Source organism: Phodopus roborovskii, unplaced genomic scaffold (genome assembly GCF_943737965.1).
Source record: "Phodopus roborovskii unplaced genomic scaffold, PHOROB, whole genome shotgun sequence".
Taxonomy (NCBI): domain Eukaryota; kingdom Metazoa; phylum Chordata; class Mammalia; order Rodentia; family Cricetidae; genus Phodopus; species Phodopus roborovskii.
This window is the reverse complement of record NW_026126480.1, coordinates 12,710,834-12,736,823: the sequence shown is the minus strand read 5'-3', so window position 1 is coordinate 12,736,823 and position 25,990 is coordinate 12,710,834. Positions and strand designations below refer to the sequence as shown.

At 49.7% G+C, this 25,990-nt stretch overlaps 1 protein-coding gene across 2 annotated transcripts; it reads left to right on the top strand.

Moving 5' to 3' along the window:
* The first annotated feature begins 1,894 nt into the window (after positions 1 to 1,894).
* Positions 1,895 to 25,902, top strand: P2ry6 (pyrimidinergic receptor P2Y6). 2 transcript variants are annotated; one of them, XM_051192371.1, is made up of 3 exons: positions 1,895 to 1,970; positions 23,659 to 23,846; positions 24,320 to 25,902. In XM_051192371.1, the coding sequence occupies exon 3, from the start codon at positions 24,354 to 24,356 to the stop codon at positions 25,338 to 25,340; it is 987 nt and encodes a 328-aa protein (XP_051048328.1). In that variant the 5' UTR covers positions 1,895 to 1,970; positions 23,659 to 23,846; positions 24,320 to 24,353; the 3' UTR covers positions 25,341 to 25,902. The 2 variants fall into 2 exon arrangements, with proteins under 2 accessions (XP_051048328.1, XP_051048329.1); XM_051192372.1 differs by having other exon boundaries at positions 1,896 to 1,957.
* The last annotated feature ends 88 nt before the right edge of the window (positions 25,903 to 25,990 follow it).

Here is a 25,990-nt window from a genome sequence, read left to right as displayed (position 1 = left end):
GAGATTGTGGCAAGGACTGTGGGCCTGGGAAAATGCTGCTATGGACTGGGGACTCCGGGGTACCCCAGAGTGAGGTGTGTGGACAGACTGGCATAAGAGCAAACACTGAACGTGAATCCACATGCTGCCTGGCCCCGCACAGACCTGTGTACCCAGACTTCCTCCACGTGGGCTTTCGTGGCCCCTCCCACCTGGGAGCCTGGCCCTCACATACTTTGCCCCCTCCCTGACTCCCTTTCAGGAACTCTCCTTATCTTCTCTACACAGGGGCAGAGGGATCTTCCTGTCAGTGGCCTGCTGTTGTTTGGCGTGGTGGCACGTTTTTCTCTAAAGGCACACTTATTTCCCATCAAGAGAATGGGCATGCTCCAAGGGGGCCCACCCTGGGTCTCAGAATGTGAGCAGTGTGTAACACCATTTGTCTCTGTCATCTTAGTCTGCACACTGCCTTTTTTGGGTTTTTATTTTGTTTTGTTCTTGTTTTTACATCTTACAAATGGGAGAACTGTGATCCGGAGAGGGTGGACACTGGTTGAAGTCATACAGCAAACTAAAGCAGAGCTGACCTAAGGCATCCTATGCTTGGGCTATGGGGAAAGTACAGTCAGCCTCTGGGGCTTGGGGTAGGAAATGGGCTTGGTTTGGAGCCTGAGGCTGGGCAGGCTGCAGCCAGTCGTGTGGGGACTCTTCATCTTCCTCTGCCTGGAGTTACTTAAGCTCCCTCACAGGTCTCTGCTGTGAGGCTCCTCTTTTGTGTATGCATGCCAGGGAAGAGGACCAGCGGGGTGACAAGGACACCTCTGCCAAGGGGTGACCCAGACAAGGCCCAGCACCTCCTCTGCTGTATTAACCAAAGAATGTCTTCCTCTCCTGATCTGCAGAGGGCATCCCAGAGGGTAGCATGCATGGCAGTATCCTTTGATCCTATAGTGCAGGGCCTCCTTTAGGCTGGTGGGCTTCTCCAAAGACAGATAGGAGATGATACAGGGAAAGGGAGACCTAGGAAGTCCTGTTGTGCCCACCTGAGGGGTCCCCTGGCTCTTTGCCCCACACCTCTTAATGTTCCCCTAAAGCTCACACCTCAGGTTGGAGACCTTGCTTTGCCTTCCCCCTCATCTTGAAAGACACCAGAAGAGAGCAGGGCATGGTACTTGTAAACAAGAGGAGGAAAGGGAGAAGGAATATCCTACTGATAGGGAGGGTTGCCCAAGCCAGTAGAGGACCCAGACAGAGCTACCCATTGCCTTCTCCTGGTCCTGCCCAAGATCCAGTAAGGATTGAGGCTGGGGAGGAGACAAGCCACCCAGGTGTTGCCCTTCCTCCAAGCTACCCTCCCTCTGAGGATCCATCCTCAGTCCCTGGGGAATGGTGTCTGGACCTGCATTGTTGGAATCACAGACAATAGATTTGTTAATCTCAAAGTCTGGATCTCTCTTAATGGGCCTTCCAGGCATACTGAGAAACCAGGGCAATTGTTCCCTGTGGCAGTAATGAGCAGGAGCAAGGCTCTGCCTAAACTCAAGAGAGAAATTGATGTGTAGCTAGGAGCCTCCTTGTGCCCAGCCCAGGGCCTTGAGTGTTCCCCCTCCATCTTCTCAGCAACCATCGGGCCATACTGATAGTCCAGTGGTACCCATTGCTTGGGTGAGGATGAAGAGACTGGCGGGGGGTGGGGGTGGGGAGGGTGACTGGCTCCTGGCTCCTGGCTCCTGGCTGGGCAGTGGCCAAGTCAGCCTTGTGCCAGACACTTGAGCAAGATTTCCAAATTGAGTCCTGGTCCTGCCACTCAGAGCTTTGTGAGACAGTGTCACTTCCCCTCCTGGCAATACCAGTTTCCTCATCTGCCACCTCCCAGACTCCTGCACTCTGTGGCACAGGAACTGCCCAGTGGCAGGGGCTGCTCCAGAAGTCTGCCTTGCTCCAGCTCTCAGGGACAGCAGGAGGTTGCTGAGTCAGGGTGAGTTTCCCAGGTAAGGGTGCTACCCTCCTCAGGGGCTTGCCTCCCACCCTCCCCCTGTCCACCACAGCAGTCCTGGGCTGAGCAGGTGTGGGGGCCTCCTTCCTTCTTCATTTCCTCTACCTAGTTCTGCCCAGAACTAGGCTGCACACAGGACTGGAGTGGAAGAGATGAGGACATGGGGTCCTGGCTGTGCCTTGGGTGGGGCCGTGGATAATGAGACAGGATTTGGAGTTGTAGAGGTCTGAGTTTGAGTTCTGAATGTCACAAGACAATTCTGGGCCTGGACTTCTTACTCAGGGCAAGTTCTAACTGTGAGTTCTAGTAGCTGAATATTTAAAAACTATTCTGTGCTGGATGGTGTAGCATACACCTTTACTCCCAGCAGAGGCAGGCGAGCTCTGTGAGTTCAAGACCAGCCTTTTCTACATAGTGCATCTCTTGTGAGTTCCAGGCCAGTGAGACCCTATTTAAAAAAAAAAAAATCCAAACCAAAAACCTGTTCTTTGTCAAATGGTAGAGTACAGAGGGTCCCTGGGGAGGGGCTGGGTGGGGTTGCTAGAGCTCCTCAGATGCCTTGGCAGGAACAAGCAGGAAGGATGCCAAAATACAATGCAGCTGAAGTTGACTGCACTGGGAAAACTGATTCCCTGAGTCGAGGCATGACTTGCTAAGGGGAAGAGAAGCAGTGAATGGATGTGTCTGGGGAATGGGGCTAAACCTTTCTCGGCATTTCTGTTGACATTTGGCTCTGCTGATCCTGGTCCAGTGAAGGTAGACATGGAATTAATACAACACAGAGACTATTTCCATGCCTCAGCATCAAATGAGAGGAGAAATGAATGGGCCTCTGCCGGCTGTGAAGTGCTGTGCTTTCTTCTTTTTGAGCTAGTCTACCAAGTTTCCCAGGCTAGCTTTGAACCTCACTCAGCCTTCCCAGTGCTGGGAGTACAGGCATATAAAAGTCCTGTGCCTTCCAAGGTACATCTGCTTATGTGTGTAAGGTAAAGGTGTGAATGTGTAGCTTGTGAGCACGTGTGGAATGTGTGTGGCCCTACACACTCTGCAGGCCTGCCAGTGGGAGTTTCCCTATACTGCTGAGACTCAACTCCATTTGGCTGGGGATAAGGTGCAGAGTATAGCAAAGCATGCATGAAGCCCTGAGCTAGATCTTCAGCATTACATGACACCAGTGTGGTGGTGATCATCCATCATCCCACAGCTCAGGATATAGAAGCACAACAGCCAGACATTCAGTGTTATCCTCAGTTGGATAAGGAGTTCAGGCCAGCCTAGAGAAATGAGGACCTATGTAATTTCTTTTTGTTTTTGTTTTGGTATTTCCTTACCATTTATTAGCTTACTAGGAAGGGGGCAGGGGTCACAGACTAGAAACTAACACTATTGTCTCTAGCTTGTCCTCTTGCCTTATTCTGAGACTGCTCCTATGGACATCACCAGGAGCTCCCTTCAGGACTCCCTGAGGCTCTGAGTTGGCCAGGAGCCTTAATTGTCCCATTGAATCTTTGTGACATGCAATGTCTTCTGGAGGTGTTACCAGCATCTCAGTTTTCAGACAAGGAGATGGAGGGCTGTGAAGGAAAATGTCTACCTCAGGATTTGGGGAGTCCAGCCTGCTAGCAGCAATACTGGATTTCAACTCCTAACTCCGAAAGTTAGTTCTTTGTTGTTGCAGCCTGGCTAGTGTTGGCTGTTTGACTGAGTGAACAATGGAATGAAAGAGCAAATGACTCCTTTGACACAAAGCTGAAAGTGGGGACTGGGGAGATGGTTCATGGTTCAGTAGTTAAAAGCATTTGTCATGCAAGCGTGAGGATGGGAGTTCTGATCCCTAGAACCCATGTGAGCGTGAGCGAGGTAGAGCCCAGAAGGTTAAAGCAGGGACAAGCTGGCTGGCTAGAGTAGCTGTACTAACAAGGTCTGGGCTCAACTTAACCCATCTCAGTGAATAAGATGGAGAGCAATTGAGGAAGATTCCAGATGCCAAACCTCAGCTTCTGCACACTTGTGCAACACACACCCACGTATCCCCACACATGTGAACATGCATATACATACCTCATACACATATACACATGGTAAAATTAAAAAGTACCTTGTTAATTTACTGAGTACCCAAGAGATGGCAAGTGTCTGTCACGAAGTGCATGCAGCCAGGATGAACAGGAGCTTAGAGAAACTGAAGCATCCTTTCTGGCTTAGGCAGGATGGCCATGGGTACAAAGCCAACCTGGGCTCTATGGTGAGTTCATGACCAGCCTAGACTACAGAGTGAGTCCTTGTCTCAAAAAGAAAGCAAAAAAAAAATTACTTAGATGAATAAATTAATAAAACTGGGAATAGGGGCATACACCTGTAATCCCAGTCCTTGGGAGGTGGAGGCAGGAAGATCAGGAGTTCAAATCCGGCCCTATTTGCAGAGATCAAACCCATTTTAAACGAGATCTTGTTCATACCTAGGGCTCTGAGATGAGTTTTCTTGTGTCTCTGGAGGAGGGATGAGTTGGCAGAGCCTGTGATAGGCTCCCAATTGGGCAGAGGGTCTGGGGTCAGTCACAACTCTCATGGAGCTGAGTCTGGCTGCATGGCGGGCCCCCTCAGCCTCTCTGTCCCTGGGCCATTTCCCCATTTGTCTCTGAAGTAGGTTTCTATTTTAGTTTAGGTGGGTCTAGCAGCTCAGACTCCTATTCTTCTGTTCTGACTGTTGGGGTCTAGTTAGGGCTGGACCCTGGCCTGGGCATGTGGGCATGATGTGTTTACCTGTTCCTCCTGCTCAGTGATGGATCTGGTAATAGCTGTGAGGGAGGCAGGCCCTGTGCCAGGCACATGTTGGTCTGTGATATGGTCCAGATACATCTGTGACCTTTGTGCCCAGCCATGTGCTAGATACCAGAGTCTCAGGAACTAAGAGACCACTGTCACTTTAAGAACTCACAGGCTGTAGTGCAGACTGGTGGGATGGCTCAGTGGGTAAAGATACTTCCTGTACATCCTAACCTGAGTCCATGCCCTGGGACCCAGGAGGAGTGATGGCAGAAAGACAACCAACTCCTGAAACGGGTCTTCTGACTTCCACATACATGCTGTGGCAAGTGCATACACACATACATACACATACACACACGTGAACGCATGCACACACATAGATAATAAATAAATAGATGTAATTAACAACAACAACAAAGCCAGGCATTCCATGGCAGCAGTGGTTTCCATGGCCTGGGATGGGGTGGGACTTTTCTGTGACACTGAAAACGGCTCTTAGTCTAGATTGAGGGAAATGCTGTCTTTGTCATACCAGAGAAATAGGAGCAGCTGTTCCCATGAGTCCTGGGGTCCTGAGTGCCTTGTGCCTTCTAGCAGAGTGTGGCAGAGGTGTTGAGGGGCATTTGGGTCTTGGGAAAGAAGACAGACTTAGAAACAGCATCTGCCAGCTGTATGGTTCTCATACACAGTATTATACCCCTTAGAACTTTAATTTCTTCGTCTATAAAATGGGATCATAGAGCTTACCTGATCAGCTCCTAGGGCAGGTAAAATGAGAGACTATATATAGCATGACTTGCAAGTTCTCAGGAAAGGCATGCCAGAGGAGAATTTTCTCTGGGCAGAGATGAAAATTGAGGCATAACACAAGACTCATAAAATATCAAAACCTAAGGCTGGAGAGCCGCTGCTCTCACATAGGACCAGGGCCTGATTCTCAGCACTCACATGGTGGCTCACAGCCATTTGTGACTCCAGTTCTAGGATACTTGATACCACTTTTGACCTCTGAGAGCATCAGGCAGGGACATGGAACACATACATACATATAGGCAAAGTACTTGCACACAAGACAAAAATAAACAAAACTTTAGCATGTCAGAACCTATTCAACATTCGCAAATTCTTGACATGTAGACAGAGTCTCCCACTGACAGCCTAGTCTGGGTTCCAATCACATGACTGAAGTGAAAATGTCTCCACACCAGAGGGGAAGAGGACTCTTAGAGAAGCTAATTCCTCTTGTGAGATATTCCAATAGTAAAGCAGATAAAAATTATGCTAGAAACATGTCCCAGTCCATGCCTCCTAGGTAAACTGGAAATCTCCCCTCTGACTCCTAGGGGTCATGGTGAGATCCACTGAGGTCCCCACCCCAGCTTTACTATAGACCTATCTCAGTTAAAGCTGTAACTCATGGTTCATAAGCAGGGAAACAGGCCCTCGGTGTCAAACCTAGTCATAGAACTAGTAGAGGCAGAGGGAGGACTCAAACCCAGGACTCTCTTTCCAAGGAGTATTTGTTCCACAAAGAATGAGGGGCCTCAGAACAGAAATACACACAATAAAAATGGCAAAAGTATGGGCAACAGCAACAACAACAACACACACACACATACACACACACACACACACACACACACACACACACACACACAAAGCAATTAGGGAAACACGAGTGAAAACCAGAACACACCACTTCATACCCAATAGGGTGACTATGATTAAAAAGATAAATAATTTTAAATGTCAGCAAGGCTGGAAATGGAGTTCAGTTGGTAGGTACACTCCCAGCACACACGGAACCCGGGGTCCAAACCACAGTACACAATACAGGGCCTAATGGTACATGCCTGTAATCCCAGCAGTTGTGTGGTGGAAGAAGGGTTTCTAGATTGTCTTTAGCTACATAGTGAGTTCAAGGCCAGCCCAAGCTACACAAGACCATGTCTCACAAAGAAGCAACGATGTGGAATTAGAATTCTCATAAATTGGTAAGAACATAAAATTGCACAACTCTTAGGAATGCAATTAAACAGTTCCTCAAAAATTAAACCTAACATTATTCTATGAAACAGTAGTTCCACTCCTAGGTATATACCAAGAAAAGAGAAAGCACCACCACAAACTGGGCGTGGTGGCAACTCTCTGTACTACTGGCACTTGAGATGCTGAAACACAATGTCTGCCCCAAGCTCAAGGATGGTCTGAGATAACACTTGTGAGAGTCAGTCTCAAAACAAAATGAGGGGCTGGAGAGATGACTCACCAGTCAAGACTGCTTGCTGCTCTTGCAGAGAATGCAGGTTCAGGCACCCTCATCAGGCAGATCATAACTTGCCTGAAATCTTGCCTCCAAGGAATCCAATACTATCTTCTGTTTCCTCAGGCACCTGCATGCATGTGTGAAAACACACATGCACACATACAAACAAATGAATAAATAAACATATCTTTGCAACCCTTAGGCTAGAAAAATGGCTCAGGTTAAGATTACTGGTTGTTCAATTCCCAGCACCCACATGATGCCTAACAGCCATCTGTAACTCCAATTCTAGATTCCGGGATCTGGCTTCTGCATGAACTGTACACATACAAGTAGAATAGAGACATACACACAGGCAAAAACACTCAAACACATAAAATAATAAGATAAATTTTAAGCCAGCAGTGGTGGCACACACTTTTAATATCAACACTGAGGAGGCAGAGGCAGGAGGACCTCTGAGTTTAAGTATAGCCTGGCCTACAGAGTGAGTTCCAGGAAAGCCAGGGCTACTTGTCTCAAAAAAAAAAAACCTTTAAAATTTAGTTATTATTATCTATCATTATTATTTTTGAGACTGAGTTTCTCTGTATATCTCTGGCTGTCCTAGAGCTCTCTCTGTAGATCATGCTGGCCTCAAACTCAGAGATCCACATGTCTCTGCTTCCCCCATGCTCTAATTAAAGGTGTGCACCACCAAACCAAGCAATTTGTAAAACTTTTATTTATTTATTTATTTATTTATTGAAAGCAGGGTTTCTCTGTGTAACCACTCTGGCTGTCCTGGAACTCATTCTGCAGACCAGGCTGGCGTCAAACTACAGAGATCTGCCTACCTCTGCCTCCCAAGAATGGGGATTAAAGGTGTGTGTCACCACCACCCAGCTTTAATTTTTAACTCTTATACACAAATGTTCATAACAACATTATTCATAAATAGCTAAACATAAAAGTAACCCAAATGTCCACAAGTTTATAAATAAATAAAACAGCATCTCTGAATGATGGAATAATACTCAGCAATGAAATTGAAAGTCTGATGTACATTACTCCATGAATGAACTTTAAAGAGAGTGTGTTACATGAATAAGCTAGAGATCAAATAAGTGCACATATTATTTCAATGACATGAAATATCCAGAAACAATACATCCATAAACATAAAATGGAGCTTACTAGTTCAGAGGGTGGAGAGGGGGAATAAGCAACAGGGGGTAACTGCTAATGGACACAGGGTTTATTTTAGTGCAGTGGTTCTCAACCTCCTAATGCTGTGACCCTTTAATACACTTCCTCCTGTCATGATGGACCCCCCCAACCGTGAAATTGCTACTTCACAACTGTAATTTTGATACTGTTATGAATTGTAATGTAAATATCTGATATGCAGGGTATCTGATTTGGTCATGACCCACAGGTTGAAAAATCACTGTTTTAGGAGTATTCATCCATAGTCACTAGGTCCTGCTGCCTTAGGCCTGTCATCGGGCAGAGGACCGGGGCAGGAATGCAAGGTAGAGCAGAGAAAGGAGGAGAGGGGTTCCCAGTATTCCCTCCACAGGCACCCCCTCTCCCTGTGACTACTTTCTCTAACTGGACTACATCTCAGCAAGTTTTCACCACCTCCCACTAGTGTCATCAGCTAGGGACCAAACCCTCAAAATATGAACATTTAAGATCCAAACCATAACATGGCAGGCGCTGAGATTGGCCCTGACCATACAGGCAGGCAGAGAAGCATCATCACTGGGTTTCCTGGCAACTGACATGAAAAGGGAGAAGCAAGCTCCAAGAGGAGGACCACGATGGACCCTTAGAGAAACTAAGCTAACCCTCCAGGGGCATGAGTCCCAAAACTTGAGCTGGGTCATTACATTATAAAAACAAGTTTCCCCCACCCCCACCCCACCCCACCCCAAGGTTCTGATCCAAAAAGAATCAAGAACTGCGAGGGGCCTATATCTTAACACATGTGTAAGCCACTATGCTTCATGGACGCTGGCCAAAGACATAAAGCTCGTAGTTAAAGAACAAGAACTTGGCTCCCTACAGAACCAGGAATGCACAGAATAGCAGCCCTTGGACCAGCTCTCAAGCTGACACAGACCAAGGCAAAGACCTGTGCGTATGATGGGCTGGGGACAAGAAGGAACCTGGAGCTTAGGCATTGTATCATCTGTGATGGGCAGTCAACAGGCTTGAACTTTGTCTCAGAGGAAGACATCTTTCCTGTACCAGACAGTCAACAAACCTGATGCTATCATGATCTTCCAATGTTGCTTGCCCAAAGACAGCCTTCTCTGCTCATGAGCTCTGCCAAACCCTGTTGAACTAATGGAGGGCTGTCCCCAGAGCATGGATGTGCTGGTTGGAGCCAGCATCCTTCCCTCCCTTTGCCTGTTTTGTTGTGAATTTGTTTAAAGCCATACACAACAAATCATACATCACATTAGCTTTTTGTTTGTTTTGAGGCAGTGTAGGCTCAGCTAGCTTGATCAGGTTAGCCTTGACCTTGAACCTATGGTCATTCTCCAGTGTGCCTGGCTCTGAGAGATCACAGGCACAGAATACCACACCCAGTTTAACCACTTTTAATCTAAAACAGAAAATTAGATTGTATTATTTCATGTGTGTTTTGCTTGCACATATACATGTGCATCGCATGTGTGTCTGATATCAGAAGAGGGCATCAGATCCCCTGGAACTGGAATCATGTATGGTTGTGAACTACTGTGTGGGTGCTGAGAACTGAACCCAGGTCCTCAGGGTGGGCAGCCAGTGCTCTTACTGCTGAGCCTTCTCTGAAGCCCGTTTAGCCCTTCTTGAGAGCGTACAACTGTCACATTATTGGGCAGTGATTGCCATCCCCAGAACCTTATCAGCCCAACAGCATGCGAAGTCAAGACTCACCACAGGCCTGAGGACAGCATCAGCCACACAGTGAGACCTGGGTCTCAGGCACAAAATACTCCATATCCAGGAAGCCATGACTCCCCACTTGCCTCCAGTCCCCACACCACTATTCTGTCTCTGGATTTGTGGACTCTTAAGTCCTTCCTGTAAGTTTGAGTGTCCATTGTTTTACTTGGCACAATATGTTCAAGGTTCATCCATCACTGTCAGAACTCCCTGTATCTTTAAGGCTTTTGTTTAGATTCTAGAGGTGATGATCTGCTAAGCCTGAGGTGTGCATTTATTTATTTATTTTAAGAAACTTCCATACCGTTTTTTTTACAGCAGCCATGCCATTTAACATTTGTGCCAGTAGTGCAGAGAATCCGGATTTCTCCATCTCCTCACCAGCCCTTGATATTTTCTAGTTAGTGGTTTGGGCTTTTAAAAAATTATTATTTATCGTGTGTGTGTGTGTGTGTGTGTGTGTGTGCGCGCGCGCGCGCGAGCACGCGCACACACACACTGGTAGGTGGGAGTCAGTTCTCTCCTTCCACTGCTTTGAGGCAGTCTCTCATTTCCTCTGCTGCACTGCATAGAAAAGACCTTCCAGCCATTCTCCTGTCTCTGCTTCCTGTCTTATGAGGCTGGGGCCTCAGATGCATGCCACCACATCTGGCTTTTTTTTTTTTTTTTTTTTTTTTTTTTGAGACAGGGTTTCTCTGTGTGTGTAACTTTGGAACCTGTCCTGGAACTCATTCTGTAAACCAGGCTGGCCTCATACTCACAGAGATCTGTCTGCCTCTGCCTCCTGAGTGCTGGATTAAAGGCGGGCACCACCCCCCTGACCACATCTGGCTTTTTATTCGATGCATTCAAGAAACAAGCACTTTTACTCACTGAGCCATCTCCCTGGTGCCCATCCCCCCTTTAGTAATAGACATTGTACTGGGTATCTCTCGCTGTTATTTGAATTTCTGTGATGATTAGTGAGGTTGGGTATCCTTTCAGTACTTACTAGCCATTTGCATATCTTCTTTGGAGAAATGTCTATTCAAGTCATTGACTGAGTTTGGATTTTTGTTTTGCTTTGTTCGTGTGTGTGTGTGTGTGTGTGTGTGTGTGTGTGTGTGTGTGTTTAGTGTGTTTTTGTGTTTTGACACAGGTCTCTCCATGTAGCCCTGGCCAGCCTGGTACTCATTCTGCAAAACTAACTAGCCTTGAACTTTCATTAACTCCTAACCTGACAAGATTTTCAAATGCCATCTTTCATTTTATGGAGCTTTCTACTCTGATGATAATGTCTTTCTTCTGCATGAAGATTTTTAGTTTTGATGAAATCAAAGGAATCCATTTTAATTGTCATCGCTTGTACATTTGGTGTCAGAGTGGCGAGGGTTGGCTTACTTGCAAATATCCAATCCACTTAATTGCAAATGTATCCAATTTCTTTCTTGGGCTAGAAAAAGTTTGTCAGTTCACGTAAAAGAAGGTCTGGGTCTGCCACAGCTAGACCAAGCAGTCGCATCACACTCTCTTCTCCTATTCTTTCTCTTCCTTCCACTGGGCCTGCCACGTTCCCTTAAGTTCTTCCCAGAAGCACAAAGCTTTCACAGCCCTCACAGCTGTGTAGGGAAAAGAGAGAAAACTTTTCATGCTGGGAACATAAGAATCCCTGAGGCACAATCTAACTGGTTACCTCCAAAGCAATCACTGGTGAGTGGTTTGGATGGATGCTCTGATTGTTCAGCTCTGGGTCAGGTGGAATTAGATTACCACTGACTAGGAAGAGCCACTGGACAGCAGAAGGTACACAGGGCATCCCCGGTCTGTCAGGGAGCTCTGCTTCGGAGGATAGCCTTCTTGTTGGACTTCCCATGGATATAGGAAGATTCTTTCTAGTTGGTTCTGAAGAGTTCCTGGAGGAGGCAGCTCCTACAGACATCTGTAACTAATACAGGATGAGCTAAGGCTGCTTTCTTCAACATCTCAGATCCTTCTGAGCACAGCTGTGGTGGTGTAGCAACGTGGTATCGTGAGTTCATGGCCCGTAGCCATTCCTCTGTCTGTACTTCCTTGTGCTAACCTCTCTGGGTCTTATTTCCTCTGCTGAGGAGATAATAGCCAGTCCTATCTCACAGGGTCTTTTTTTTTTTTTTTTTTTTTTTTTTTTTAAGATTTATTTATTATGTATAGTGTTCTATCTACTTCTGTCCCTGCAGGCCAGAAGAGGGCAGCAGATGTCATTACAGATGATTGTGAGCCACCATGTGGTTACTGGGAATTGAACTCAGGAGAGTTAAGAGCAGTCAGTCTTAACCTCTGAGACATCTCTCCAGCCCCCTCACAGGGCCTTTTTGAGGCTCAAATGGGCACACAGAAGTTCCAATCTTTTGTCTCATGGTCACCACTAGTTCCTGCCTTTTCTACCTGTAGTTGCCAGGAGACTGGCATCTCTGCTCTGCTCACCACCTTCAAGGGCCTCACCGGCCTCTGCCCTCTCAGTTGACACTGCCCAAAAAGCATTTGGCCTCCAGATTCACTTGGCTGTTTCTTTGGTGAGGCTTCGCTGCCTACAGAATCCCTTCCTGCTTAAGTCTTCTGAAGGACTCAGATATTGATATCTGCTTAGAATTATGGAAAGTGTCCCTGTCCACACTGAGCTCCTGAGGGCAGATCCCGGTTGTCCTGTCAATGCATTTTCTGTCTGTGGGAGCCCGCCAGCTACCAATATGAGAAGAAAGCAGGCTAGCGGCAGAAACAGGGAACAAAGGAGAGCACAGCTGGTCCCAAGAACTGAGAGCAGATGGAGGCTGGGGAGGTTGCATATGTGCCTGCATGCAGGGTGGGTGGGTGCTGAGAAGAGAAGTCAGCAGGCCTGGGTTCTGTGGAACTTGATTTTGGGGAGCTGGAGAGGACAAGAAAGATGAGTGAGGATGTCAGGGTTTGGCTAAGCCAGGTCTGCTGATCATGGAGAGAGGATGAGCTGACAAATGACAACCCAGAGGACTAGCAGAGCTTGAAGGCTGCCGTGGAAAAGGGCCTCAATGCTACCAACAAGAAAAAGGCAACGAGAAGGTTCCAGTCTTTTAGCTACTTCTTGGTAGGATGGAAGGACTTTTTTTTAGTGGTGTCTCATGCAGCCCAGGCTGGCCTCAATCTCACTGTGTAGCTGAGGATAACACTGAACTCTGGATCTCCCTGGGTCTACCTCTTATAGGTTAGGATTGGAGATGTGTGCCACCATGAAGTTTATGCACTGCTGGGGATTGAACCCAGGGCTTTATGAATGCTAGACAAGTACTTTACCACCTGAGCGGATCCCAACCTAAATAGTAACCAACTTCCTCATGCCATTCCTTAGATTCTCTCTATCCCTTTCCCACCCTGCATAGAGTCCATGTCAAGCAACAACTATATACTCAGGGACTTGGTCCAGTTTATAGGCTCTAAGACCAGAGCACACGGCCCTACCCTGGAGGGCTGGGAGATGCAGAACCAGGACACCACATTGCTGAGTAGTGTTGATGAGATATCCCACTCCAACTGGCTCGGTGTGACCCTGAGCTCCACCACCTAAGACACCAGACCAGGTCCACAGCACTCTGGAACAGATGGTTCCTTCCTGTTTTGCCCTGTTTGGCCTGGCATTACAGAGATGCAGCCTATCATAGGAGGGAAGTGCCTCGTGGGAACCATGCCAGACGCCAGAGCCAGACATGGCCAGAGGCTGCTGCCATTTGAACTCCACCCTGACTTAGCTGCATGTCTTTAGAGTTCATGCGTCTGCTGCCCTGACACCACCCCAACAAGCAGATGCTTGTGCTGTTCCAGAACCAAATGTCCCTTCCCCTTGGACTCAGTTTCCTCTCCTCATAGGTGCGATGGGAACCTATGAATTCTAAGAGCAGCCCTCTGCTGTCATAGATGGATGACCTATAGGGGCCCGAAGGGGAACCACGTCCTGGAATCTTCCGGAGCCAGTACCTTGCTTTCCGAGGAGTAGGAAGCCAGACCAAAGCAGTGGGAGTGGGGATGGAACATGGAGGTGGGAAGGTACCCACAGGCTGACTGAGGACTCCTCCACAGGGTACCGCAGTCACTTAGTCCCTGATATCTGCTGCCTGCCTGCCTGCCTTCCTTCCTTCTCCCTCCCCTCCCTTCCTCCTTGCCTCCCCCCATCTCTCTTTTTCTGTGTAGCCTTGAAAGTCCTGGAACTCACTCTGCAGACCAGGCTGGCCTTAAACTCACAGAGATCTGCCTGCCTCTGCCTCCAGAGTGCTGGGATTAAAGGCCTGCGGCACCATGCCCAACCACTGTACCCAGCTGCCTCTTTCTAAAGTTCCCATTTCCCTCTATAAGGTCCAGCAGGGGCTAGGCCTTTTCCTGGAAGCAGCTTCCTCCCTGGCCCCTTGTCAGCTTGAAGCCACAGTTACCTGCAGCCTCTGAGCCCTCAACCCTCCAGACTTGTCTGCCAGGTCATTCTGGAGGTTTCTTTATGAGCTCTTCAGTCTCATCTCATCAACCTCATCTAAAGGACAGGGTGCCTGCTGTTGCTCCTTACTGTCACTATGCTTGGCCACAGGGGTGTGAGAAGAGGGTGCAGGCAGGAAGTGGAGGGATCTCCCACAAGCACGACCGTGAGGGAGGAAGAGGCACAGCTGGAGAGACTTGTGATGTCAATAGAGAACTTTTGCTGAGAGGGAAGTGCCTGCTGAGAGTGAGGGAAGGGAAGGCGGAGGCTTGGCCCTGCAGGACTGTGGGGGATGAGGAAGGAAAGGAGCAGATGGTTCATTAGGTGACAGGAAGTTGAAGTGCAGAAGTGAGAAAACAGATAAAGTAGGCTTAGAAGAGAGGAGAGTGAGCTCATGCTAGATCAAACAAAAGGTTGGTATGGGGAGACCAGAAGATAACAATGGGGCCTGAGTCCTCTGGCCATGCTTAGCAGGGTGTGAGGATAAACCTGATGGTGCCACACAGGTCCTGGGTCCTGGGGTGGGGTGCAGGTGGCATAGAGTGGCCAGGGTGTGACTGCACAGAGGCTGGATCGGAGCTCCCCACCCCTCCCACCCCAGTGAAAGTGCTGGTTATATAAAGTTAGAAGCTGGGAGCCCCTGGCAGAGCAGACAGAAGCCGGCTTGGGTACCTAAAAGAGATTCAGGTTAGAGGACAGGGCAGAGCAGAGGCACACAGTCAGCCTCTTCCCCATTTCAGCAGGGACTCTTCACATCCTGAACTGCTCATGAAGCCAGGCAGAAACAGCTCCCGGAGTAGCCTGTGCATACACTTGGTCTCTGCTGCTCCTGATCCCCCAAACCAAATGGCTTGCTGCACAAGTTCCCTGTGCAGCGCCCCAGCAGATCTCTGCTCCTAAGGCCAGTGTGCACTACTTGAGCCACTCCTGGGATTCAGTCCTCCCACAGACACTGCACATCTACTACATGCCAGGCACTGTCCCAGGACTGGGGACACAACAGAGGAAAGGTGGAAAACTGGTGATGGTTACATCCCAGTGGAGAAGGCAAATCAACAAATAAGCACAACAGTTGAAAGATGCTGAGTGCAGCCAAGCACAGCAATGTCCACCTGGAGTCCAAGCCCTTGAAAAGCAAAGGCAGGAGGATTACCATGAGTTCCAGGTCAGTTGTGTTTTTAAGGGCCTGCCTTAAAAGCACAAACAAAATGGGCCTGGTGTATAGCTCAGTCAGGAGAGCGCTGATCTAGTATGCACAGATCCCAGGGTTCGTCCCTCAGACTGCATGAGCCAGGTGTGGTGGCATGCACCTGGGAGGTGAAGGCAGGAGGATGAGAAGTTCGGGATTATCTGTAGCTGCATAGTGAGTCTGAGGTTAGCCTGGGCCATAAGAGTCCTTGTCTCAAAAAAAAAGAAGGAAAAGGAGAAGGAAAGAAGGAAGGGTGTGGGAGGAGCTTGCTGATGAGTGACTCAGCAGGTAACTGAGCTAGCCCCCAAACCTGACCTAAGGTCAACTCCTGGACCTGCATACCACAAGGAGGAAGAGAAGGAGAGAACCAAGTTGTTCTCTGATAGACAACACTTGCAACATGACTCTGTCTAGCCATGTGTGTGTACACATGCAAATAGCTATTAAAAAGTAAATGTAGTAAAGTACACATGTAAATAAGTAAATGTAGTAATAAAAAATATCTAAAGGTGCTGAGAAGAAATCCTACACATATGTAGGAAGTTGTGATTTTAGCTAGGGAGGCAGAAAAAGGAATCCCAGGGAGGGTGCTCTTTGAGTGACACTTGAAAGAGAGGTCTGGGTGCTTCATGCAAATCACACATGTCCATGGTGGGAGCCACCTGTCACCATCCAGCCTCTCCACTTCACACTGAGTCAGGAGTCACCCTCACTCACTTTGACATCCTCCTAATGTCCCTCCCAGGCCAACCTCAGACACCTACAAAAGCCCCTTCCACCTATACCGGTGGGGCCAGGCCCACGAGGTTCACAGCAGAGGCTGAGAGCTGTTTGATGGAAGGGAATGCCCTGGCCTCTCTGGTGCTGGGACTCCAAGTTACTGTCACATGGTGTGCCCAGGTTTCCCTGGATCTGGATGTGAGCTCAGGAATCCAATGGTGGGAATGAAGACCAGGTGATGAATAGTCTTGGTATGATCTTCCAAGGGTGTCTCAGATCCCAGCGGCAGGCTGCACTGGGATAGAACCAGTAACTTAGGAGCATATCTCAGGGCCTGGTGTGACCAAACCCATCTCCCAGTGAGCTTTCTCAATGTAGCCTATGGCAGCCTGGGAGAAGAGTAAGCTCCCTGTCCAGGGCAATACGCAAACTGGGGCAGACGAGCCACTGGAGAGGCTTCAGGGGTCTCCTTTTGAGGGAAAAGAGGGGCTCTTGTCAGATGATCTTAAGACCTGTCTGGCTCAGCAGGTCCAGAACCAAGAGTCTTGTTACTAACCTGGTTCTGGGGTCCCTCTGTCAAGAGGGACCAGGCCTCAGGAGATGCCAGGAATGTGAGAGCAGGACCTAAGGCAAGGGCTCTGCTTCTCATGAGAAGTGAAAGGTTCTCTGAGGCTTCCCTGTGGCCCAGCCTTACACATAGCCCTAACTGGGCACAAAGCCAGATACTCTGAGCCTCAGTGTCTTGTCTCTGAAATGAGCAATAAACAGTGTAGGTGAACAGGCTGGGGCCAGGGAATCAGGCAGGTTTAGAGGTACAATTCTGTGGCCATTCCCTAGCCCCGACAAATACGTCATCAGTCAAGATGGCTCAGTGGGTAAAGATGATTGCCACCAAGCAACCCGAGCTTAGTCTCTAGGCACCACATGGTGGAAGGAGGAAACTTGCTCCCGAAAGTTATTCTCTGACCTTCACATATATGCTGTGTTGCACTTGTCACACACAAACACACACACACACACACACATACACACACACACACACACACACACACCAAGCACCAAGGATAGAGCCCTGTGGCTTTGTCTTCATGGCCTCATGGACTGGATTCACTCATCTAACCTTTCCCAGGGTTTCCAGAGAACTGGAGACAAAAAAGCAAAGCAGATCTTGTCTCCAGTATTTCACAGAGTTGGAGGAGGGAGGGAGGGAGCCTGTCTGATCCAGACCCAAGGGCCCTGACTCTTAACCTCCATTGTTTTCATCTATTACTGGGAAGTGGTTATGAGGGGTCTATTGTGTGCACTGGCAAACTCGTAACCTCTTTGGCTTCAGGTTTCTGGTAGGGAAATGTCACCTCTCTTCCCAGCATAGACTATCACTACTCAGATCTGCATTCAGCTCCCAACTGGGCCACTGACTCAGTGTCACCTTGGACAAGTCACCACCTTGTCTAAGCCTACTCATCACTGTGACAAAACCTGAGAGACAAACATTTAAGGATTTCTTTTGGTTCATGATTTCAAGCTTGCCATCTCTTGGCCTCAGAGCAATGCAAAGAGTCACAGTGGAGGACAAGGCAGAACAAAGCCTCCTCCCTTGTGGAGGCCAGCAGGTTAAGAGGGGGATGGGAAGAGAGGGAGGAGAACAAGACATGTCCTTTAAAGTCTCACACCAAAACTTTTGAGCTTTGTAGGGAGACACCACATCCAAACAATAGCCACCTGACTACTTATCTGCAAAGTGGGACCAGTGCAGTCCATCCCATGTAAGATCCTGGTACCAGGGTCCTTAACCCAGTGCTGGCAGTGAGCATCAGGGAAGCCGGGGACTGGAGGATGTGAAGTGACTTCTCTAGGACACACAGCTAGTAGAGCCCTCACCAGGAGCTACTGGGATGACAGCAGTGGCCCTGAGAACCTCCCCGGCTGCCACTGTGCTCCACACACAGTCAGTCCCTCTGTCCCCACCTCCACCTGTCCTAGTTTCCCAGGCAGAGATGATAAGGTTCTGGCCCAAAACTGTGAGAGAGAAGGTGGAGGCCCCACTGCAGATCAGAACTATGGGCAAGATGGCAGTGTGTGTGTGTGTGTGTGTGTGTGTGTGTGTGTGTGTGTGTGTGAGAGAGAGAGAGAGAGAGAGAGAGAGAGAGAGAGAGAGATGGTGGTATATGCCTTTAATCCCAGCACGTGGGAAGCAGAGGCAGGCAAATCTCTGTGAGTTTGAGGCCAGCCTGGTACACAAAATGAATTCCGGGACAACCAGGGCTGTTACACAGAGAAAGCACACACACACACAGAGAGAGAGTTTTTAACTATATGTATGTGTGTGGAGAAGTGCGCGTGAGTGTGGGTGCCTGTGGAGGTCAGAGCAACTTTGGTCCTCTGCAAAAACAGTATAAGCTCTTAACCACTAAGCCATCTCTCCAGCCTTTTTCCCTTTTTCCTTTCCTCTCTCTCTCTCCCCCTCCCTCCCTTTTTTTTTTTTTTTTTTTTTTTTAGGTAAAAATCTCATGTATGCCAGGTTGGCTTTGAACACACATAGCTAAGGATGACTTTAAACTGTGGTTCTTACTTCCATCTCCCCATGCCTGGGTTATGCAGCACTGTGGGCTGCACCCAGGGTTTTGTGAACGTTAAGCAAGTACTCTACTAACAGCTACAGTCCCAGCTCTACTTTCTAATTTGCTATGTAGCCAAGGATGACCTTGAACTCCTAATTCCTGAGACTCTACCTCCCAAGTGTAAAGATTATAGGCCTGTACCACCAAGACCAAGCCTGGCTTTGGATGGTTGATTTCAAGGGACAGAAACCCCGGTCTAACGGACTGAGGCAAACAAGAATTCATCAGCATGTACCACTACAGTCCAGTGGGAAGCTAAAGCCTCAGGCAGACATAGCTGGATCCAGCAGTTCCATGGTATTCTCAGGGACAGGGTACTCCCTGTCCTTACTCTGCCACCCTTGGATTTTGACAGTCCCCTCCCACATAGTTGTGTCTCCAGGGCATAGGCCCATGCCTGGCACACAGTCCAGGCAGCTGTGGTAACTCCAGCCTCACTCTTCCCAGATTTGGAAGCCCAACAAAAAACCCTCTCCTTTGATCAAAACTCTAGTCTGGACTTCCAGGTGTCTGGTGGGAAGTCTCATCACCCCTGAGGTGGTCCTAGGGCCCGAGGGTCCCACTACTCTCACATGGGCAAATCACTATCCCACATCCTCTAGGCTCTGAAGTAAGGGCTCCTCCCGCCCCACCTGCATGGCTAGGCCAGAGCCCTCCATTCCATCACCACCTGAAGCCTGGTTCCTGGAGGATGCACAGTCAACCTCCTCGGGAGCAGCAGGCACTCACTGAGTACTGAGTAGCTGGGACCGTGGTGAAAGGAAGGGTTGGGAGAGCCTGGGGTCCAGGCACAGAGCAGGGTACTGCCCACACCTGCTCCAGGGCCAGCCTTTATTGGAAGTGCTGGATGGAGGCAGTGGTCCCAGAAGGGCAGCTGTGGAATTTCTACCTACTGGAAGCAAAGGAAGGGGCCCCAGTCCCAGCAATGCAGCTGCTTCTTCACACTCAGAATGGAGCTTTCAGTTCCTCTTGATCCCTGCTGAGCACAGGGGGAACGGGAAGTAAAAAGAGAAGAGAAAGCAGATCCCTGTCCTGCTGCAGCCTTGTGCTGGGTTTGTCAGCTGTAGTTTGGTGGGACCAGAGCTGTCCTAATGGGGATCTGTCCCTGCCCACTGTCCTGGCCTCAGGCTGGCTGGAGGGCTGAGTGGTGCCTGGGACGGAGGGCATAATGTCTCTGTAAGGAGGGGAACACAGCTACCCTGAGTTTCTCAGGCTCAGAGATGGTGGATAGCTGGCTCTAAGCCACACAGCAGGCTGCTGGTGGGTCTTAGCCTGACTCAGAAGGAAGCCTATTCTTGACCCCACCATCCTGTACCTTTGCTGCTAAATTCTCAGGGCTGGGGTACAGCAGGGGGGTTTCCCAGCTTGGTTTCCCAGCAGGCAGGCAGTCCAAGCCTGGAAGCCTCATCCTAGGTCCAGCAGGAACAGGGACCTACTGGTAGGTGGTGACTCAGGCTTCCAGCTCCTGCCTCTGGCCCATAGGCTTTCTCATCCCTCTAGACATGGGGGGGGGGGGCAGTCAAAGAGCATCCTGAGACCCCAGGCACATTGAAGCTAGCTGTTCTTCCTGGTGTCTACATTCAGTTGGTGCTGCTGCAGAAATGACCATGTAGTTGTGATCTGGACTAAGAAAAGGAAGCAAGTAGAGGTTGTCCCTCAGTGGAGTACAGATAGGTAGAGGATCCCTGGCATTGGGGTGATGGCCAGACACTCAAATGGCTGCTGTAAGCTATGTTGATAGGGTGATATTCAGACAGAGGTCTGGGCTTGTTGGGATGGATAAATGGGAGGAAATCTAAGGAGGGCCAGGGGAATGGAGCTAGGGACATGTCCCAGGCTTGCTCAGTGTCAGCCTGAAAGGAAGCCTCTGCAGCATGGGCACTAGCCTTGCCCTCATCAGCTGTCCACTAGCGCCATCTCATGGCTGCAGGCTCTCACTGCAGGGATGACTCAAGTCCCCTGGAGGAGCCACAACCTTGTAGAGGTGTGACCCAAGCCTTCCCCAGGGTCAGCACCCCATCTTCCCTTGGACCTTCAAAGTTTCCTCAACACTGACTGACCCTGGGTCACAGGAGACTGTCTTGGGAACATCACAAGGAGCTAGCTACTGGGAAGAAGGCCAGATCACCAAGCCTGCTTGGATCTCCTGGCACACACCCAAATAAACCCTAAGTTTGTACACAGCTGGCCAAGTGTTTACCTTAAGTTCAATCCTGATCCCACTTTGGTTCAAAGTTTCAGCTCTTTCTGGTTCCCCAGTCCTGTAAAGTGGGCTTGGGGTAAGCTAGTGCACGGATGGCCTCTATGTTCTAGAGTGACATCTACAAGTGACAGAGTTGGAAGAGTACTGCCTATGGTATCTCAACATGCGAGAGGCAACTGTGACATTCTAGCCAGCAGCTGAGAGGCAGATGGGAATGGGAGCTGAGCAGGAGATAAGCCCCGCCCCCCACTTACCAGCTTGGCATTCATTCCCTGCACTGCCCTACCCCCACACCTGCCTCAGTGGCTCCCCACCAAAGCCCATCTTCAAGTCACCCTCCCTGAGTGTCACCTCCTCCCTGAAGAACAGTGAGGAGCCACCTCCTGTCCTCTAGCTGTTCCAACAGCTCCAAAGCCTCATTTCTGTACCCATCACCACACCACACTCACTCACATGAACCTGGGTCTTTGAGTAGAAGTGATTGTGACGGCTAATAGGGGTATGTGTGGGGGGAAGATGATAGCATACAGTAGGTGCTTAATAAAGGCTTCTGGCAAAGAGGACATGTGGGAAGAAAAGAGTGAGAAGTAGCTGGGTAAGCAAGTACCTAAGTGGATTGCCATCTCAAGAGCAGGAATGTCAGTAGATGACATATGAAATGAATGGAGTTGGAGGATGGGTACAGGAGTTTTGGATTAGAGAACCGAATGGATTCCTGGTGACTCAGGTGTTAGGGAAAGACCAGGAACTGTGATAACCTATCTCAGCCCATTTAACAGATGAGAACACTGAGGGAGAGCTGGGTGGAAAGGCATCTGCTGGGTCTGAGGGCTGGGTCTGCTTATCCCCCATCTCTCTTTCTGTACCCTGTCTCCTCCTCCTTCTGTGACTGGAGACAGTTCTGGGAAGGATGCCTTTTGTTCAGCTCTGTTCCTCCAGGCTGTTTCCGCCAGGCTAAGGTGGGGGGGGGGTGGCAGGGAGGTGCCCCCCAAGGGCTATTTCAGTCAGAGCCAGCAGGGTCAGGAAGCAGAGGAAGCTGTCCAAAGTCACGTCGGAGATGCGACAGAGTGGCTGAGAACAGGAGCGTGGGCCGCACTGTGTCTAAGTGTCTTTTGCCCCAATATACTTGGTACCATCGACCTATGATGGTGAGTGTCTGTGTCTTGAGGAAACGGGCCAGTATGGGGTGGGGCGGGGTGGTGGGACCCCTTGGCAAGCTGGGTGGGTCTGTTCAGCTGGGGACTCAAAGGAGGGATGAGGTGTGGGCATGAGTTTGGGGGTACTTATTTCTGAGCTTGGGGGTGCTTAGGTTATGGCTAACAGAGGATAACTGGGAGCACATCTGTGAAAAAATCAGCAAAAATGGACAGGCCAGAGAGGATGCTAGGTCTCAGTTGCAGTGGCTGTGCAGTGTTGAAAACAGGGTGATGACTGAGGAAGAGTAGGAATGAGGGGACCTTCAGACAAAGCCAGAACGCCAGGAGATGAGCTTAGGTGTTTCCCTGAGAGCAGAGGATCTCTCAAAAGTTCCTACTAGAGGCGCAAAAGTGGAGTCCAGAAGGAAGCTGGGATTTGAGCTAGTGTAGGACTTAGGGCCCAAGAATAGATGACAGACATGATTGCCAACACCAGTTGCTGCTCACAGTTGGGATCCAGGAAGCCCCCCTCTAGTCACCTCCTGCAGGAGTGGGAACACTCAGCTCCCTTGGTCCTCAGAGACAGGGAGCAGAAGATGCCTGAGGTCTACTCAAAGGTCAAAGGTCCTTTGCTGGGGGGATAGCATCTTAGAAAGACCAGTTTCCCCACAGTGCCAGAGAAGCAAAGGCCACTACAGTTTCATCTATGCGTGGCCAAAGGCTTTCTCTGGGAGTGTGGTCAGAGAGTCACAGGCCTCCCTAACAAAGGACAGGGACACAGCCCCTTCTGCCCAAGCCTCCCACCCTGTCCCCACTTGGGGTGTCCTTCATCCCTGCTCTACTGATGAAAACTCTCCTCAGCCATCAGGACCATCACTCTCCAGGGAAGGCTTATTTATTTATTTAACATTCACATCTAGTTTCCATCTCTGCAAATGCTCAGCCATCTCGATTCCTGATTGATTTTCCCTTGAGAACTGGAGTTTCATTCTGGCCACTGGAAATCACCTCTGGCTTTCTGTTGTTGCTTATTTCTATACTTTTTTGTGTGTGTTGCCTGCTTGTATGTCTGTGTGAGGGTGTCAGATGCCCTGGAACTAGGGTCACAGACAGTTGCATGTGGGTGCTGGGAATTGAACTGGGATCCTCTAGGAGAGTAGTCAGTGCTCTCAACCACTGATCCATCTGCATGAATGCTTGTGCATGCTCATGTGTGCGCAGACACCAGAAGCATTGGATCCCTTGAAGCTGGAGTCACAGACCCTCCTGACTTGTGTACTAGAGCAGCAGCTGAATGACCAAATTGCTCTAGCCTCCTCCCACACCCCTCACCCACACAACCCCACCCCATCCCCTAAGGTTCACTGGAAGGAAGTTTCCTGGTTCCCCTGCGTCACCTCTCCTGTTCTACAGACAAGCTGTGACTGAAAGAACGATGGCTTTGGAAGGTGGAATTCAGGCTGAGGACGCTGGCATTCCCCTCAGTGAGCTCTCCGTGTGTGCAGTGTCCACAGGGGCAAACTAAGAGCCACAGTCCTGGTCCCAACCTACCTTGAAGACGTACTTCCTCATAAAAGGTCTCTCTCACCTGCATGAGACAGGTACAAAGCATTACCACAGCCCCCCTCCCCCAGGGAGCTCAGGAAAAGTCCTCCAATATTCTAACCTAATGACAACATTCCCTTCTTCCTCTGATAGGGTGAATGAGGAGGTAAACACCCCTCCCAATATCATGCTGGCAGCAAGCAACACAGCTGTGATTTGAACCCAAGCCCATTAACCCCCTCTCATAGAAGAGACAATTGACCAGAGTTGTGAGGGATGACTAGAAGTTCATTGGGGAAAGCTAATAGGAAAATAAATACTGGAGAAAGAAACTGACTGATTTTTCTCAAGCTTGAGCTTTATTGGAGTACACACTTCCATGATATGAGATCTGTGTGGATCTTTATGGGGTGATGAGCCTTAAGGGGCAACAAAGTTAAGGACTTATTTGTTCAGATAGTTCAAGGCATAGGGCCAACAAGGGTTGCCAGTGAGCAAATCACTGACAGGGTGTGTATTACTTCCCCAGTTTCTCCAAGCACAGGAAAAGCAGTTGGGCAATTATGGAGCAGGACAATGGCACCACCCAGGCACAAGGCTTGCCGCCCACCACATGCGTCTACCGTGAAGATTTCAAGCGACTGCTGCTAACCCCAGTATACTCAGTGGTACTGGTGGTCGGCCTGCCGCTGAACATTTGTGTCATCGCCCAGATCTGTGCATCTCGACGGACCCTGACCCGGTCAGCCGTGTACACCCTGAACCTGGCACTGGCAGACCTGCTGTATGCCTGCTCACTGCCCCTACTCATTTATAACTATGCCAGAGGGGACCACTGGCCCTTTGGAGACCTGGCCTGCCGCCTTGTACGCTTCCTCTTCTATGCCAATCTACATGGTAGCATCCTGTTCCTCACCTGCATTAGCTTCCAGCGCTACCTGGGTATCTGCCATCCTCTGGCACCCTGGCACAAGCGTGGGGGTCGCCGTGCTGCCTGGGTGGTTTGTGGAGCCGTGTGGCTGGCTGTGATAACTCAGTGTCTGCCCACAGCAGTTTTTGCTGCCACAGGCATCCAGCGCAACCGCACTGTCTGCTATGACCTGAGCCCACCCATTCTGTCTGCCCGCTATCTGCCCTACGGGATGGCTCTCACGGTCATTGGCTTCTTGCTACCCTTCACAGCCTTACTGGCCTGCTACTGTCGCATGGCCCGCCGCCTATGCCGCCAGGATGGCCCAGCAGGACCTGTGGCCCAAGAGCGGCGCAGCAAGGCGGCACGTATGGCCGTGGTGGTGGCAGCTGTCTTTGCCATCAGCTTCCTGCCTTTCCACATCACCAAGACAGCCTACTTAGCTGTGCGGTCCACACCCGGTGTCTCCTGCCCTGTACTGGAGACCTTCGCTGCTGCCTACAAAGGCACTCGGCCCTTTGCCAGTGTCAACAGTGTACTGGACCCCATCCTCTTTTACTTCACACAGCAGAAGTTCCGGCGGCAGCCCCATGAACTCCTGCAGAAGCTCACAGCCAAGTGGCAGAGGCAGAGAGTCTGAGGCCTCAGGGCAGACCCTGAGGTATTGGTAGCTGTGTATTTGCCATTGGGGCCATGGTGCCAGAAGCTTCCCCCACAACCCCAGACCATACAGAGAAGAAAAGCTTGGTTCAACAGGCCTGGGCCTGGGCCTGGCCCTCAAGAAGTTCTATCTATGCCAACCACAAAGCTAAGACACCTACGTTTCGGGACTGGTCGATTCATGCTTGTTATCCCAGAACTCAGGATGTTATGATAGGATTACAAGCTCCAGGCCAGCCTGGCCTGCATGGTGAAACCCTGTCTCAGACAATCCAGAGTTGGGGTTATAGCTCAGTAGCACATGCCTAGAGTGTGCTAGCCCTGGGTTCAATCCCTGTGAAATTCAACAAAGGTCTTCTCCCCCAACCTTTCTTGTTTACAACGTGGAGGGGAATGCTGGTGCAGGATCATGAACATGAAGCAAGGTCTTGCTCCCTGGGACCCACTTCTTACAAGGAGTAAGAAGCTGGGGGAAGCTCATGGTCCCATTCATTTGCTAAGACTTTTGCATAAGAGAGATAAATAAATGTGATTTTTGTGGGTTTTGTTGTTCTGTTTTTAGGTCATGCCCCTACCTCCAGGCAAAGTGAATCCTTTAGTCAGATTTCATCACCCCCTAGGTAAAGGCCA

Coding starts and splice junctions, on each gene's coding strand:
- P2ry6 (XM_051192371.1), top strand. CDS start 24,354: ATGGAGCAGGACAATGGCACCACCCAGGCACAAGGCTTGCCGCCCACC.